Source organism: Mya arenaria, chromosome 13, assembly GCF_026914265.1.
Source record: "Mya arenaria isolate MELC-2E11 chromosome 13, ASM2691426v1".
Taxonomy (NCBI): Eukaryota; Metazoa; Mollusca; class Bivalvia; order Myida; family Myidae; genus Mya; species Mya arenaria.
The window spans coordinates 17,633,733-17,651,842 of NC_069134.1; the positions used below are offsets into that span (position 1 = coordinate 17,633,733).

Here is an 18,110-nt window from a genome sequence, read left to right on the forward strand (position 1 = left end):
CTTAATAACATAATTATTGAAGCTTTGATTTTAGAAATTCAGGAATTACATTTAATAACATGTACAGACAAGTTTATCATCATTTATAAGTAATATCAAGAATAAACGTTTTTAATATATTATCATTTGTATGTTTTTATTCACAATCATGAGAACAATAACAATATGGTCTGGTGCATACAGTGTACATTGTAGTTCTTTAAAATTTTGAAAAATATTCATGTATATCATCCTAATGTGCAATTCAATAAAGTTCATAACACAAATATCATACATAGAGTAATAATAGTATGTATTGCACAAAACAAGGAACACTAATTTCTCTATACTTTAAATGTCTAAAAGTAAAACACATTAACTATGTTATCATTCAAACAGCAGCATTATGACTATAGCCACATTAACACAGTTTATACAACCATATTAGATTTGTAAATAAGGCAGTAATATATAAGAGTATCACAGTTCGTCATTGTATGATTAAGTAGTCCAAGGTATAAGACATCTAAATTCAGCACTAGTCCCTATGCTTGTCAAAAGTTGGAGGATATGTTCCACACACTATGAGGCATATTGTGTCCTGAACTGCTCAAAGATGTAGGGGGGAATGTGAGCATCTACCCTCTAAAACAGCACACAGATTACAGTGAAATATAGAATAAAACATTCCTCTCATGTTACAAATAATATGCAGGAGAAGGAAAGGGCAGCTGTAAGGCAAATATTCTTTAAAAAAATCGAATAAATTGGGTTTTATAATATTCATTTTTTTTCAAAACATTTCTATTAACTAGGGAGTAAAGATATTAAGGGAAATTCTTAGGAAACTTGATTGAACATTTTTTACCAGTTTTGCCACCTTTGGTGTTATAAGTGTATAATTGAAGTGTAATAAATTAGACCCCATACCTTTCTGGAGCTGCTGGAGAAGTATATAAACTCCTCAATATAAACTAGAAGGTTAAGAATCTCAGCTGGCATATCTGCAGTCTTGGACCTAAAACCACAACAAATTCTATGCAAAGATATTGTTTGGTATGCTTTTGTTGTGATGTCAAAAACTATCACTACCAAGATGCTGGCCACTTTACATTTCAAATACATGTGTATGTCATCATGAAAAAAGAAGTTGTCATCCTGATAAGCCACATTACTTTAATATATTGGATCGTTGGTATTTTTTATACTGAAGAGTAAAGAAAGTGTAAACTAAACATACCCTGGCATGGCGTCCACAAATGAGCGGACATACTGGCCCATTAGAGCCAGGAAATTGTCTGTGTTGTCTACATGAAACTGTTTAAGAAGTGTGATACAACCAATCACGAATGGTGGGGCATCCAGGGGGTCAGCAGGCTTCTTACACACCAGGCCACCTAGTATGAACAGTTCATATTTGAAAATTGTGCAACATTTTAAGTAAATATGCATCCTTGCTTTATTTCTAAATTTGATACATTTTGCTTTCTTGTCATTTGCATTGAGATTAATTCAATCATTATAAGATTAAGTTAAGATCAAACTTTATAATTGACAACACAGTAAACTTAAGCTTATTTGATCATTTGAAACAGGTAACTATCTAGCTTTCACATAAATACAAAAAGAAACGCCAAAATGGGACTAAACCAGGTTTCAATTTGTGCAACTTGCTGATGGCCTTGTTGCACGTGAGTTTAGAGATGAATGAGATGGCCCCTTACTTACTGATGGCCTTGTGGTACGTGAGTTTAAAGATTAATAAGATGACCCCTTACTTACCAATGGCCATGTTGTATGTGAGTTTGGAGATGAATGAGATGACCCCTTACTTACTGATGGCCTTGATGAAAATCAGTTTGGAGATATGTGAGATGACCTCCTACTTATTGATGGCCATGTGGTACTTGAGTCAGGGTGGTACTTGAATTACGGAGATGCGTGTTATGACCACCTAATTACAGATGTCCTCGATGAACGTCAGTTTTGAGATGCATGCGATGGCTCCTTACTTACTGATGGCCTTGGTGAAAGTGAGTTTGGAGATGTGTTAGATGGTCGATTACTTACTGATGGCCTTTTTGTACCTGAGTTTGGAGATGTATGAGATGACGCCTTACTTACTGATGGCCTTCTTGTACCTGAGTTTGGAGATGTATGAGATGACGCCTTACTAACTGATGGCCTTCTTGTACCTGAGTTTGAAGATGTGTGAGATGACGCCTTACTAACTGATGGCCTTCTTGTACCTGAGTTTGGAGATGACGCCTTACTTACCGATGGCCTTGTTGTACCTGAGTTTGGAGATGACGCCTTACTTACTGATGGCCTTGTTGTACATGAGTTTGGAGATGACACCTTACTTACTGATGGCCTTGTTGTACGTGAGTTTGGAGATGTGTGAGATGACCAGTAGGAAGATGAACAAGGGAAAGTGGGGAAGCGGCTTCATGGTGACGTAGATCTGAAAATATTATAAAATACACCAATAGAGATTTCAAAAAAAATTACCCAGGTTTGGCTCTTACTTTATACACCAATCTCTTCTTCATTTTTATTTCTTTTTTTATAAAGAATTCAATAAAATTTAAAATTCTCTTAAATCAGGGTGCAGTTTATCTAATTCATTTTTCAAATGTTGGATTTTTGGTTGATTTAAGGCAAATAGTCCAGCATTAAAACAAGACCTCTGCCATATCCCTACCTTCATGAGTGGGTTATGGAAGCCGGCGGCCTCCAGGTATCCGGCAAGCTCATACATGAGTGGGTTCTCTTCCTTAGGGTAGGGCTTGGTCGGATCAGAGTAGTGCGCCTCTATGTCTGCCAACAGGGATCTAAAGAGGAAGAAATGTCGTAGTGTGAATTATCTAAGAACTTCACGAACCACACAGCATAACACTATTTTTCTTAACAACAATTAGACTATTCTTCAAATTTATGCATGTATGTCATTACATGTCATATAGTCCACAGTATATATTATTGATTAAGCATATATTTATAAGCAATGAATAACATGTTTGCCAAAGAATGGAAATTGATTAATCCTATGCTTGTAAAGCCTGTAAGATTGCTGACATACATATTCATGGTCTGTAGAGCACATGCCATGTTGTTGGAGTCAAACTTGCACAGTGTGTTCAACTCATTTGCAATCTGCTTCCTCAACAACTGCATCTGGCCAACCTAGAAATACAAGGAGGGAAAACTTTTATGACAAAAATAAATAGAGTAGAATATAATAATATAATAAATAAACTAATACAGTAATAGGATTGATCAGCTACTACTATACCAAATACCGATGGGCTTAACACAAGATTGACATAACTCCATCTATTTTAATATAAAGTTACATTTTTTTTTCACCAAGCCCTTGATATGTACATGAATTGTTATCTTTCATCCACCAAGAACAAGCCAAAATAGATGAATGTACCTTCAGCATTATGTCAAAGTAAGCAGGCCACAGCTTGGACATCTTGTTTACATATCCACTGTAAACCTTCAACGGATTTCCTGTACAACAGAAAATAACAAGCAGATTTTAGCATTTTCAAATTGCAAATGGAATTGCTGATTTAAAAATAGTCTCTAACAGGAAAGTATTCATATTTAAGTATAGGTATTCAAAATGGTGACATACAAATGATTATGATTATGTAACTTGAAAGAAAGGAAGATATAGAGCTTTATCATTTCACCCATTGATAAATAAAATGCAACTTTTATGGCAGGCCAGACTGACATTTCTCATATAATATGATAATACAATTTTTAGATTATTTTTTTATTAAATACTTACAACCATGTGTATGAAGGTAGAGACAGCAACAACCACAACATTATATTTATAAAAGTAATGTAAAGGCTAACATCAATCACCATCATGGCCCTACCTACGACAGACTCCTGCGGTGCGAGGAGTTTGCTCATGTCCTCCATCACAGCGAGCCAGGATCGGTCCTTGCTACGGAACACCTGACGTTCCAGCAAGCGGTTAAATGTCTGCAGCTCCTTCACAATCATGAAACACAGCAGTCGGTCCAGACCCGACAAGCCAAATGTACCCACTGCCCTCTGTTAATAAGTATAAAATAATTCAAGTTCAGACATTTATATTTATTTTCGATCATTGTCATTAGGGTAGTTTTAACATCTTTATTTTTCCATGAAGACAGCTGAACTTTATTAAGGTTTTGCATATAAGCGCACATAGGTAAATATCTCAGCAACTACTGGATGTATTGCATTGAGACCTTATACAATGGTACTCAACCATCCAACCTACTTCATTAACCAAGTATAAATCTTGTATGCATTTAGTGCATTAATAACGTCATTTGTTCTCTACAATTAACACATATTTGGTACCATTGTTCATAGAGCATTAAAATCCATATTTTTTCATTAAAGGATTACTTCACTTGTCAAAATGAATGCAGTTTTGTTAAATAAAATGCTCAAAAAAATATATTATCATACCACAACTGTAACAATTAAACACTTGTTTAGAACTGGTCAAGATTTCAGTTTGCTATAAGTTATCCAAAATGTTTAGTGATTGGTCAATATTTATCCAAATACAACTACTAACCAATCAAACCGTTCCAATGAATCAACTAGCCAAAAGATAACCTGTAGACAACTTGTCAAAATTTTACAAAATTGGCTGCAGTTGTGTACAATTGACTGCTACAATCAACAAATTAAGTTCTCTATAAAAGACATTCTGTGACTCACCTGAACTTTGGAGAAAAGTGTTTTGTTGATTATCTCCTGTTTGGTTTTGATGTCATACCAGGCTTTCATGGGGTCAATGTAGGAGGCCACTCTGAAATGATGATACCATTGTCAGACAGTACACACTTTACCTGTATACTGTACATGTACATTCAATTCACTGTTGAGCAAGTTACAAAATAAAACATCTAAGGAAATCATCATCCCAGAAGTAATAGAAAAATTGGTGTCTACACGTGTGGCAATCAATGTTTCCGTATGTGCATACTTGCCATTCATCAAGTGTTGACTATCAAACACATACAGAATTGCATTCTTAAACCAAAACATGTCAGACAGTAGGAGTTAAAAATTATAATGTCATGAATAGTAGGCAACAAAATGTAACAGTTAGAATCTCTCATTCAAACCTTGGATCAGTGATTCTGATTATTTCCCTGGCCAGCCGTCCTATGAAGTTAACACTCTCATCAACTTGTTTAAACCTTGGGATTGGAATGGCTATAGACTGGTACAAACTCTCCCAGTCTTGGACCTGCATTCAAAGGAAGAAATTAAAAGCATGTTAAATTACATTCATTGAGTAATAAGGTATATAAAGTATTCATAGATTTTGTTCATAGTGTATACCTTATAATCAGTGTACAGAATATACCATGAAGGAAATTCTTTGACTTCGATATTTGTTTTTCTGGACAAAAATTGGCACCTGTTTTGAACAGACAACTTAACTGGGCATTTCAAATTCCCCCTGCATAATTGAAGCATATAATGTAAAATGTATTAAGCGGACACTTAACACCTTATTTTTTATTCCATTACTGCTGCTTTCCCAAGTAGTCTGTGTGAAACAGGTTACACTGTATATTGACACTATTGTTATCAGGATACTTGTTAACAATTATAATCCAACCTAGTGCCTGTAATTGTATAATGTTGGTTCATAGCTATGCCCTGTATTATCTGAGTTCCTGTTGCATTATGAATGGGCTCGAAACTTTTACACAATGAATATTGAATTAAAATAAACCTTGGTTCTTAGGAAGCTATTGCACTCCTGCTCCACATTGTAGTTGACGATACGTGATACCTCCTCCTGCCAGATCTTGAGGCCGTAGATGTTCACATAATCCTGGATATATTCAAATGAGCGTCGGAACCCTTCCATCTGCTCACCAAGGTGGTGAAGACGGGGCATCAGCTCACTTGTCTAGAAAAGAATGTAATTTATATGACGCTTAAATCAAATAACCATCACCCTACATAAAATATTGTGAACTCAGAGAAGTAATTGGAGTTTTTAATCTTGAAATAAACCAATATGGCACACAGTACCTTTGAAAGAAAAACAGATATGTTGACTCCCAAGGAAAACAACAGATACATTAATTAGTTTCTTAATCATTGTTCTGTATGGCCCTTTTCTTCAGATATACATGTAATTCTGAGGACTAAAGGATAAACTTTGACTCCATCTAACATTGGGCTAAAACATGTGTTCAGACATCTCACCTGGAATCAGACAACAGGATAGCTTAAATTTATGCAAACTTCCAACTGTATATTATATACACTATTATGTAAGTTTCCAATATATGCATTTTCTACCTTTGCTTTGGGATTGAACCGCAGTGTTGCATGTAGGGCACGAGCAACCTGCTGGACCAGCTCCTTCCGGATCCCATCCTCTAGCAACTGCTTTGGGTCAATCTGCAGAAAACATGAGGTGGTCAGTGCACAGAAACATACAGGTACCATGTGAATGCAAGGGGTCATTGTAAAGTTCTGGGACTGTCATAGTGAAACAAAAAAATATAGCTTTGTACAAATATTAAATAGTTAATATGAAATTTTCTCAATATTTTCATATTATTGAAAGCTATGATACAAGAGCACGAAAAAAATAGTTGCTTTGGCAACCTTTGGTAAATGTCATAGAGGACTTTAAAGTTACGTTCAAATAATTGTACATTTATACAACTAAAACATCTTATATTCCAACTTCATGAATGTGTATTATTTGTCCTCACTTCTTGTTAAAGTCAATGAATTGATATACCAATAAGCTGCTGGTTTGATGTGATCAAATATAAAATAAATCTGACAGTTTTGAAAAATATATCAAGGTAAGTTAAAACATGAAATTCATTTGTACGAATATAATGATAAAAAGAAAAATAATCCATTTAACTCCATGGAAGACAGAAATCTTAAAACATATTATGTAACATATTTTTTTTTTTTATAATTGTGGCGGAATTTATTAACATTAAAGCAAAAGTTGTCATGATTAGTGCTGCACCATATCATTACGGTATCTGAAATTAAAACTAATCTTAAATATTACGTCCGAAGAAGGAATTAAATCGACATGCTATATTAACCTTCTTTAGCATGTTCTGGAAATACATCTGGTTTAATATATAAAAAATACCTAGTTAGGTGTTATATTGGTTCATTACACAGACTAGGTGTAATATTGGTTCATTACACAGACTAAATAGAAACATGCACATATACAACTATACAGCTTAATTCTGTTATTTTTTTATTCTAATAATATTAAACAAGGAAGCTGATCAACCTTTGTTAAGTATTTTAAAAGTACAAAGCCATTAGTTTCGATTCGCTAAGATAATGATAAAACCTTTCCACAATGTTACAAATCATAAAGTGCTCAGTGGATTTTCTAATATAGTCATTTAATATAGCAGCCTGCATTCATAACTGAGTACTTTTTTAAACAAAGGTTTGCTGAAACATCAACATTCAAATGGAGTCAGCAGCATTGCTAGACCAATTTTGATGTGCAGGCACCATACATAGTTGGATCTGGGTATGTGTGATGTGTATGTCACATCTACTCTCCTGTGAGATTTATTTGCCAAAACCAAACCAAACATGTTTTCTGTTTAACAAAAACAGTTACTGTTTCTAACAACTTTTTGAGAATTATATATTTAATACAGAAACATGATCTTCCCTGAAAAACTTACTTTGATAATTCCGACGAGAGTTGTTTTCATCATCAATATGCCTTCAGTGAAAACAGAGATGGAATGAGTCAGTCTGGCAACCTTAAAAGGGAAAATAATAGTATATTAACATGTAGTGCATCATATATACTCAACATTTCATAGTTTAAGACTTAGCATCTAAACAACTTTTATCGTAAAAAGCCATGGATTTTAGATTTGGATTTACCTGGTAAGATAAACTTGGGCTTTTCTTATCACATAATACTTTAAGCAAGACATCTGCAATTGAATAACACAATCAAAACAGTCATTTACTTGCATGCTTTCTTGCTGGATTATCCAAATCACTTTACATCCCACCCCCACCGCCCATGCACGGCAACATTCCTCACCTCCTACATACCTGGTATATCTCATCTAGCTTGTCAATTTTATTCCTAGTTTCATTTTCCAGCTATGTGGACACCTGGTTAATCTGTATGGCCATTAAGTCTCAGCCACTATACCCCAGTCCCCCAACATCATGCAAGGCAAGCGTCCCCACCCTTACATACCTGGTATCTATCATCTAGCTGGGCAAACTCCTTCATCTTGTCTTTCTCAAGCCTTGTGGGCACCTCCTTAATCTGTGAAGTCATTAGCTGGATGATTCTGGCAAGCTGGCTAAACATGGTCTGAGGAATGATCTGAAAGGCCAAAACAAGTGTTTTAGTTGTTTGAGGTGGCAATCCTTGCCATACATGTACATGTAGTTTACTCAATAGCACCATAAATGGATCTGATAAAAATCCTAACTGGTCTGTCTTAAATGTTTAGGGGATGTATCCAAGATATTTCTTGAAAGAAGAGTCAAATATGTTTAGACTTTAGTAACTTTATTTTAATTTTGATCTGTAAACAATAACAAAATGTACCTTTTACTCTGGCAATGTGTATTAATAAAAAATAAATAGTATAATATAAAAATGTTCTCATCTGTTAGACCTTCCTATTGGCTTAGGTCTATTTTTGTCTAAACATCACAATGATAAACAAGTAACACAGGCTCTTTTTACAGAGACAAAACTCAGCTGTATAATTCATAAAGAACCGTTTGCCTTTCCTGTTTGATCACTAGCACTAATCATCCATGAATCTCCGAGGAAAGATCAAACCCAGGACCGTCTGGTACAAAGTCTGATACATTAACCACACAAGCATTGCCACTGATAACGTAAGAGACAAGATCCAAAAGATGTACTTCAAGACAATAATGAAGTTGACATCATACCTGATCTACAAGTATACCCAATACACAGTCACTAACCTGTAAGACCTTCCTGACATAGGAGACAAGTTCCCCGGAGTAGTACTGGGACACACTCATGAAGTCAGCACTCTGGGCCTGAGTGATCCGCAGGCAAGGCAACTCCAGGGCAGACGACAGCTGAAATATGACATTTCTTTGGTAGTTATTATGTACATTGATAACCGCCAAATGTTTATTTTATTAATTCCACTAAAATATTTGTGAATTATGATTCCCCTTTACTACTGTCATACCATATCCTGTGCACTTAAAATCACAGGCAGTTTACACAGAACGTATCTCTTATTAAATGTAACAGTACTGGAAGTAAAGTTTGTAGGGTTTTACCTTTATAAATGTAGCTCTAAGTTTGATGACTAGAGTTGGGTCTTTTTTTATTCCTTCCTGCATATAACCTGTGTAACTAAATAGAAAAAAATAACATTAGATTGTACTTCTGAAGCAAAATAATAATGCAGTTTGTCATAATGCCATGATATTAAAGGATCATCCAATAATCATTCTAACATATTCTAATGAACTAACACTGTTTACTAAAGTAACAAACCTGAAAATAATTGTTCAATTGTAACCTCACTGTTTATCACTGCCCATACAAAATACTACTGCATATGATGTATGATTTAGACCCAAATGAAAGGAAAGCTAAAATAAGCCAGTGCATACCTGTCAATGATCTCCCAAGCGTACGAGAGGTCAGCAATGAATTCCATGTTAATGAGCACCTCCTCCTTAATGTTGATAGTACGGATCATTTGGTGCAGGTACTTGCGTGTGTCTGCCAGGAACTGACGCACCTGCAGGTTACTCTCCAGCTGGTGAAACTCTTGAACCTTGAGTGGAACAATTTTTTGTTAAATATTGATTTTTGTTTGTTTTCTATTTAACATAAAAAATTGTTCTCAGTTACTACCTTGCTCTATGTGAATGGTTTGACCCAACCAGGGGCATATCTTCTTAACCACTTAATTTAAAATGTAAACCTGGAGCTGTGTTCAATATAGTGCTTATATTTATCCTTGGACATGCCCCAATGATTCTATTCAGTCAATTGCCCAAATAATTTTACAGTCAAAACACTCAGATTCTACTCTTAATATTATGTTAGAACTAAGGTGGTTATTGAAAATGGCCCTAGAATAGGTTTGTACTGAGAAAACGGACTTGAGCATGATTCATATCAACTGATAACTGCCATCGCAATCAAGCTTATACAAACAAGTACAAACTAAGCTCTGCAGTCTGCATTGTACTAAATTTTCTTCTTTCAATTTGAAAATATACTAGTTTACAGTTTCTGCTTATTGCAATCATTCATCACCTGACAGAACTACTAAACTGGTTGATATTATGAGCATTATAAGCATTTGTTATAGTTTGATTATAACATGACAAGAGACCTCCTCCAGAGCCTGTATAAGCTGGACAATCTTCCTGCCGGCGGACGTGGAATCATCGTAGTTGAGAGAGTCAATCTGCTTCGCCATCTCCCCAAACCATGCCTGCAGGTTCTCTGGGAGAATGAAAACAAACATGATAATCATTTGTTTATAAAGGTAGACCCTTATCAGACTTATCAGTCAAATACAGTGAAGTCTGATAATCATTTGTTTATAAAGGTAGACCCTTATCAGACTTATCAGTCAAATACAGTGAAGTCTGATAATCATGACAAGCACTTAATTACTTTTCATTTTTATCACAGTTCACTTTTTTTTCTCACTAGATCTTTGCCAATGTAGTAAATATGCCCTATTATATGAGAAAAAGCATATGTTACACTATATTTTTCAGCCTATATGTTTTCCATACCATTTTTCTCTACTCGTGTTAGAGGCTTGGTGCCGGAGAAGACGTCACTCAGCTCCTGTATGCGCTCACTGCCCTCCTTCTTGAACGCCTCCCACTTGCTTTGCTTCTCAGTCAACATCTGCTTGAACATCTGCGCAAACACATAAGAGAAATGTAAATGTGAAACTTAGGAATGGAACATTGTTCACCTTTTGTGATATAAATGTTTGTGTAGTGAAATATTTTCTTTTGAGAGCCTAATGAAATTATTAAAATATGAAAGTGAATTTCTTCCTTTTCTCAAATACTAAGTTAAGAAATAAAGCAGTTATTCCATACCTTTACAATCAAAATTAATGTTTTTATATTGATATAAATAAACAGACTAACTATAAAAGTCTGTTTGATACTGTTACTATGAAACTACTGGTATACCACTTTCAGTATGAATTTGAACTGTTCGGTATTTAGTGGCTGTCTAAAGATGTTGGCTTACCGTATGCATATTAGGGCCATCTTATCAAAGAGCATAGGTTTAGCGTTATATTTTTAAAAACAAGTGGTTGGATGGAAACATTACACAAGAATTTTTTAAAGTTGCAATTTAAAACTTAATATGACAGACTCAATATAAAACGATCTTAGATTGACTATATATACCTCTTTCAGTTTGAACTCGAACTGTGAGGTGTTGAGCAGGAGTCTGAATACCAGGAGTGGGTTGTACTTGCTGTCTGTAAGCACCTGCTCCCGGAGCTGCTTACAACGCTTGTTCGCCTCACCACCTGGTTTAACATAACATGGAATACTTAAGATATAACACTAGAATGCATTTTTTGCAAAATGTTTTGCTGTACTACCTGTAGACATTTTCTCACACCTTTATTGCATTAAAAATTATATATATGTTTATGTTCAATAAATATGTCTTTATTGAGGGCAACAAACAGTTTAAATCTATATTCTTCGAAGCTGAGAAAACTTCATGTCCTAGTCAGGAGTTAAGTGACCTTCATGGTTGACATCTTTGGTTACTACATAGGGTCCTAATACATAGTTTACACTCAATGAAAGTTTTTAGGAGGTCTAAGGGATACACAGCAAGTTCAAAATGGAAATTGGTGCCAGGGACTCAGCTTTTCGCAGGCAAATCCTTGCTTAAGTTTGTTTCCAGGATAGAACTGGTGCCAGGGATCATGGGGAGGTACTCCTGCTGGGATTAAAAATGAAGATATGATTAAATGTTTGTTTAAAACCAAGAACAGTCCATCTTCTAATGGAATACTTACTGGGTGAAAGTGCACATGTGTGTAGCATGAGCCATCGAAGTGTGACATTGCTGTCTCTCATCACATTGAGCAGTTTCGGTATGCTATCTAGGATAAATTCTTCTACCAACACACCTTCCTTCAGATACTTGTCCAGCACAGGCTGCAGCTTGGTTACCTTATTCGCATATTTCATTGACTGAAGGAGAAACAGGCACATAGGTACACACATGTTCACAGCACAAAGTAAGGAAAATCAACTCAAATCTTCAATGTGTAAAAGAACAGAATTTATAAATAACAGGTGTAAAAGAACAGAATACATAACTAAAATCAAAATTTGACTTAGCCCAAATTCTAACAGTAGTGTCTGGCACCAAAAAAGTGTAACAAGCCCTGCTATATGATATCCAAAATTTGAGCACGTCTGGAAAGCACTTTACCGGTGCAGGGCTTCCAGGCTTGTATTTATTTTGACCACTGCCATTAAGATTTCGCTTAAAAATTGTGTTGGTTTTCTATTTACATACAATACATGCCTTTTTTAAATTCATTTGACCTAAGAGATAAAAAATGGCTTAAAAAAAGATTCTTCCAACAGATGCAAACATTGTACCAGTTCCCTGACGTTGCCCTGGTCTAGTGTGTTGTTGAGGGCAACGACTGCAGCCTTGTACGGGCTCCAAGCATCCAACAAATTCACTGTGATACCCATATACACACTCACTACCTGCAAATAGACAAGGGTAACTAAGTTACAGCATTTATACTTGTGACAAACAGGGCATAGATCTCAGCCTTGTACAGACTTCAGGTGTCAATATCACAAAATAATTACGGATCTCAACTCAGTTACTTTTCTTTTGGAACAGAATATTGATAGATATAAAGATAAATAAGAATTTGTAACAAATATAATTGATTTCCTTTTATTTTACATCATAAATAAAATATTTCATTAACGTTCTCAGTTGAGCCATGACTTAAGTATTTTTGTGATATTGGGGCCAGACGTCAAGAAGTAGGTCGCCAATAGATGCTCAATACGAACTAGGACATCAGAGAAGGATGAAATCTTTACTTTTCTGATCATTGCATTTATAAAAAAACAAACTTATGCATTTGACATCTTAAAGGTTGAAAGATGACATGAATATTTATTTCATTATATTTTTTGAGAAATTAAAACCACAATTATGGCTTTATTTTGCACTAAAAAGCTGACAACAATGAATCTTTTGCTTATTTGTTATGCATAAAAAAGATTTCTGCAAACAATGAAAAAAAAGGATACGCAAAAAAAAATGTAATTGTATTAATACCATTAATTCAGCTGTCAGAGTTTTCTTGGTATTCTTTTCTGTACATTTTCATGAAAATCAAGGATAGGTAAATCAGTTACCCAGTTATCCGGGAAATGTTTGTCCACAATTTCCCTCATCTTGGCTGGCTGGTTGTGCAGGATCTCAGGTTCAAAGTACAGCAAGACGTACAGCATGCTTGCTTGGGTCCCCAGTGCCGTTGACCGATGTTCAGGCAGGGGAAATGCAGATATCAGGTTGTATATATCATCTGACCGTAGTCGACCAATCACCATGTTGATAAATTCACCATCTATTGGCACACGCCTGGATAGAAAAATAATCATGTATTGCTGAAACAGTCTCAGAAAATCCAAACATTCCTGACAACTTATTGGCTTTACAGTTCTGTTGTATGTTTTATATTATCTACAATCTTTAAACAAATTCAAACTGCATTCAATATGCAGAGTCTTTCAATACACCATTAGGTTTACAGTTGAGACCCGTTGACTTGAACTCCCCAGGGACTGGCGAAAATACCTTGAGCCTCGGGAAATTCGAGCCAAGCGGGAATGCTTACCTTCAGTAGAAAGAAAATGGTCCTTTTCATTCAGTTTAAACCAATGAGGAAATAAAGCCAAGGGAGTTAGAGCCAATGGGGTTCGACTCAATCTACAATAACAATATACTTACGCAAAGAATGATTCTGGGTAATTAGGGGGTCTTTTTGCCCCGGGTGTTGTCAGGTAACCGGTACTTCTCAACAGCTTTAGAACATCGTCAATGTTTGAGTCTCCAGCCGATGCCTTCTGAGCACTGACAAGAAAAGAGGACACATAAAAACCTGGAACATGACTTTTACACATACATGTATTTTGTATTACTACATTGTTGCAGATCACCATAACGCAATTAAATTCATACTTCATACTAAAAAAAGGTTTCCCTGTCGACCTCTGAAACAGTTGCTGACTACAAAGGACTGTTGCTAGTAAGATTTTTTCAGAGAAAAATCAGCAAGTGGTACAAATTTATGTTTTTTTTAAAACATATGTACAAAGTATTCAATATCGGTGTTGGATTTCTTTTAGTGCCTAGTCTAGAGAATTTGATTCTCGTCGCCACTTGCTCCCAAAAAAAGTAAGAAAAATTCACAAATATTTAGTCTTGGCTAGAAACAGTTGAATATCCAGATTTCAAGGTCTTACATGCTGCCTAGTACACTATATTTGTATAATGTTTTATAAGAACAATCCCTAAACATTGTGGAAGTAGTTTACTCAAGAAACTTCATTCTAGCTATAGAGTAATTGTAAGTTAAAGGGAACATAACTCTTACAAGACTTTCTGCAACTAACAAAAATGTGTAGGCACTAGTACACTTAATGAGAGGTTATCTACCTGTATCTGTAGTAGGAGACCATCATCCTTTCCCGCACAGTGCCTTCTATCTTCATGTCGATAATCATCAGCATTACGCCATACAGGTACAAAATCTCACACTGGAAAAAAAGACATGGAAACAAATTTGTTTTAACTTAGACTATTTCTTACCTCCTGCTTTTATGTTAAATTTGTTCAAATTTATAAGCATTTTAATAAAATGTTTGCAATCAATAGCAGGGCCTTTCCCAGGCGCTGGGCACAAGGGCCCTTAAATTTTGAAATATGGGTCACCTGGGAAAAGGGTAGATGTTTATACCATCCTTAGGAATAACAGTATAATACCAATATACTCCAAGACAGATGTATTTACTTAGATGATAACTAAAATATTGTATTAAGTAACCTAAATAGCAGTGGAGGCACTTAAAAAATAAAATATATGTTTGACTTCTTTTCAACAACCATGTTGGCCATTGTTACTGGATTCCCCTACCATCAACTGTTTGCCATCATTGTTGAGGAGCACACTTTCCAAAGTCTGCTGAATGTACACTCCCTCATTGAGATCCTCTAGAAATCTGAAAAGCAATGTTGCAACTTTTTTTTAAGACTTTATTATCAAAGGTGTATTTTGGACACAAGGCAAATATGTTCAAAAGTATGCAAAAAAGTATAACAAATTAGGACAAGCCTGAAAGGCCTGCACTGGTAAAAATCTTTCCAGGCTTTCTCAAGTTCTGCATTTATATAGAAGGGCATGTTAAAATGATTATGGCAAGCACTAGTTGAAGGATTCGGGCTTGTTCATTCAAAATTCTAATTTCAATGACTGTGTTGCTGATACTGTTCCTAAATCAATAAGGGTCATTTCCTGGTCAGGCCCGACTACCATGTCAAGTTTGATGATCATAGGTTCAGTCATTGTTGAGATATCGCTGGGAGAAGATTTGTTAACTTTTTTGCATTATAGGTTACTGTGACTTTGACCTTGGCCCAATGAACCCCAAAGTCAAGAGTAATCTACTGGTCAAGCCCAACCTTCATGTCAAGTTTGATGACCATAGGTCCAGGAATTGTCAAGTTTGCTTTCAAGATCACTGTGACCTTGACCTCTAAAATCAATAGGGGTCATCAACTGGTCAGGCCCAACCTCCAAGTCAAGTTTGAGGGCCATGGGTGCAGGCATTTTTGAGTTATCACACTGACAACCTTTTACCATAAAGGTCACTGTGACCTTGACCTTTGGCACAATGACCCCTAAAATCAATAGGGGTAATCTACTGGTCAGGCCCAATCTCCAAGTCAAGTTTGAGGGCCATGGGTGCAGGCATTGTCGAGTTATCACTCGCACAACCTTTTACCATTCAAGGTCACTGTGACCTTGACCTTTGGCACGATGACCCCCCAAAAACAATAGGGGTCATCAACTGCTCAGGCCCAACCTCCAAGTCAAGTTTGAGGGCCATGGGTGCAGGCATTGTCAAGTTATCACTTGGACAACCTTTTTACCATTTAAGGTCACTGTGACCTTGACCTTTGGCCCGATGACCCCCAAAAACATTAGGGGTCATCTACTGGTCAGGCCCAACCTCCAAGTCAAGTTTAAGGGCCATGGGTGCACGCATTTTCGAGTTATCACACGGACAACCTTTTACCATTCAAGGTCACTGTGATCTTGACCTTTGGCCTGATGACCCCCAAAAACAATAGGGGTCATCTACTTGTCAGGCCCAACATTCATGTCAAGTTTGATGACCATACATCTAGGAATTGTTGAGTTATCAGTCGGACAAGCTTTGGTCTACAGAGGGACCGACCGACTGACCTACCGACCGACATGTGCAAAGCAATATACCCCTCTTCTTCAAAGGGGGGCATAACAATTTGATGTCCCTTATCTACCCTCTTTAAACATTGTTAACAAGTTATATAAAAAAGTTTCTTAAAGTGTTCAAGTCACAAAAACTCACTCAGTTTCAGCACTATACTTATATTAACATAAAAACCTTTCATTTCATATCATCCTCGTATACTAACCTGTTTATGTCAGTAACATATTTGTGTACACTTGAAAATGCCTGATAGAATCGGGTCAATATTTCTATGTGGTTCTCTTGCAACTCTTCATCCAGGTCTTGAAGCTCCTGCAAATGGGATTATATTATTTACAATGTAGCTTTAACTAGCTTATGAATAGTCTGTGAATAATTTACAAAATGAACAATGTAGTTATTAATTGATAACACCAATTTTTATTGTTTTTTCCAGTTTATTTATGCTTGAATATGATGAAAGATGATGGCTATATTATGTACACTGAACACATTAACTCAAGTAACTCCATGTAGACTAGAACTTGTGTTCTGTATAATTTGTTACCTAATATTAAACCTGGATTTATGGCACATATCTTAACCTTGAGACAACATTGCTGTCATATTTAAGGCACATTTTTTAAAATTGTAAAAGCACTTTGATGCAAATGGTTTTAACTTTAATCCTACACTTATATTTTGTAAGAGTAAACCTGGTAAGAAAAGTGCACAAGCAAGGTGCTCTACCCAATGAGCTAAAAGGGATGCTGGTTCTTACCCAGATAGCAGTAAAATACTCTACACTCTTCTCCACAACAAACCTTTAAGGCCAATCCAGTCACTCCAGCAATTTACTCATGACACCAGTAAAGAATATATGCAAGGAATATGTGACCAGTGTTGAGCTCGCGCCTATGGCTCGAACACTAGCACACATGCACTACCAACTGAATTCTCTGGGCTGCTAGTACTTACCAACATATGCTACAATAAGTAATAACAAACAAGTATTTACCGTTCTTGATTCAATTTTGTTTTCAAATAAATCTGTGCTTTTGAAGTAGCTGAAATCTGAAATAAGCTCCCCATATCGACTAACATCTTGTGGATTATCTTGACGGAAAACAGATGGGATGAAGTCAGACAGCCTTAACAGTTCCGCAATGATGGCATTCCCTCTCGACGCCAAGCGAAGCGCATTTTGACCACACTGGTTATTCTCTGCTAGAAAGTCTCCCATCTCTATTTGGCATGCAAAATTAAAAGACACAACAAGTAAAATTCATGGGAACAGGGTTAAGTCAGTGCCCATTCAGCAGTTAGTAAACCCAAAACTCCACACAGAAAATTTGCCTAACCACACAAATGTATCATGTGACAGCACAAAGTAAAAGTCCTACAGGTCATATAAACATATATATTGGGTTTCTGCAATCTTTGCTTATATGTTCATCATAGGTGTCGGTAAATCTTTACAAGCTATACTTCTTACTCCTGTATCACTCCCACCCGGAAGCACAATCAGGTACATTAGAGTT

General features: G+C 36.0%; 1 protein-coding gene across 1 annotated transcript; it reads right to left on the reverse strand.

Moving 5' to 3' along the window:
- Positions 1–66: 66 nt before the first annotated feature.
- Positions 67–18,092, reverse strand: LOC128215594 (WASH complex subunit 5-like). The gene is made up of 28 exons (XM_052922305.1): positions 17,588–18,092; positions 16,796–16,902; positions 15,252–15,336; positions 14,774–14,874; positions 14,066–14,188; positions 13,471–13,696; positions 12,685–12,798; positions 12,090–12,267; positions 11,461–11,585; positions 10,822–10,951; positions 10,410–10,522; positions 9,676–9,842; positions 9,337–9,412; positions 9,007–9,126; positions 8,255–8,386; positions 7,719–7,799; positions 6,331–6,432; positions 5,753–5,932; positions 5,133–5,257; positions 4,723–4,813; positions 3,879–4,059; positions 3,419–3,498; positions 3,062–3,165; positions 2,684–2,813; positions 2,347–2,443; positions 1,220–1,376; positions 910–997; positions 67–624 (listed from the first exon to the last, which is right to left on the reverse strand). The coding sequence occupies exons 1-28, from the start codon at positions 17,810–17,812 to the stop codon at positions 562–564; spliced, it is 3,501 nt and encodes a 1,166-aa protein (XP_052778265.1). The 5' UTR covers positions 17,813–18,092; the 3' UTR covers positions 67–561.
- Between the last annotated feature and the right edge of the window lie 18 nt (positions 18,093–18,110).

Excerpts from the sequence above, each read along its gene's own strand:
- LOC128215594 (XM_052922305.1), bottom strand. The coding sequence starts at position 17,812 with ATGGGAGACTTTCTAGCAGAGAATAACCAGTGTGGTCAAAATGCGCTT. Across the intron at positions 12,268-12,684 it reads AGGGCAACGTCAGGGAACTG|TCAATGAAATATGCGAATAA; the intron begins GTACAATGTTTG and ends TTTCTCCTTCAG. Across the intron at positions 11,586-12,089 it reads CACATGTGCACTTTCACCCA|GTGGTGAGGCGAACAAGCGT; the intron begins GTAAGTATTCCA and ends ATGTTAAACCAG.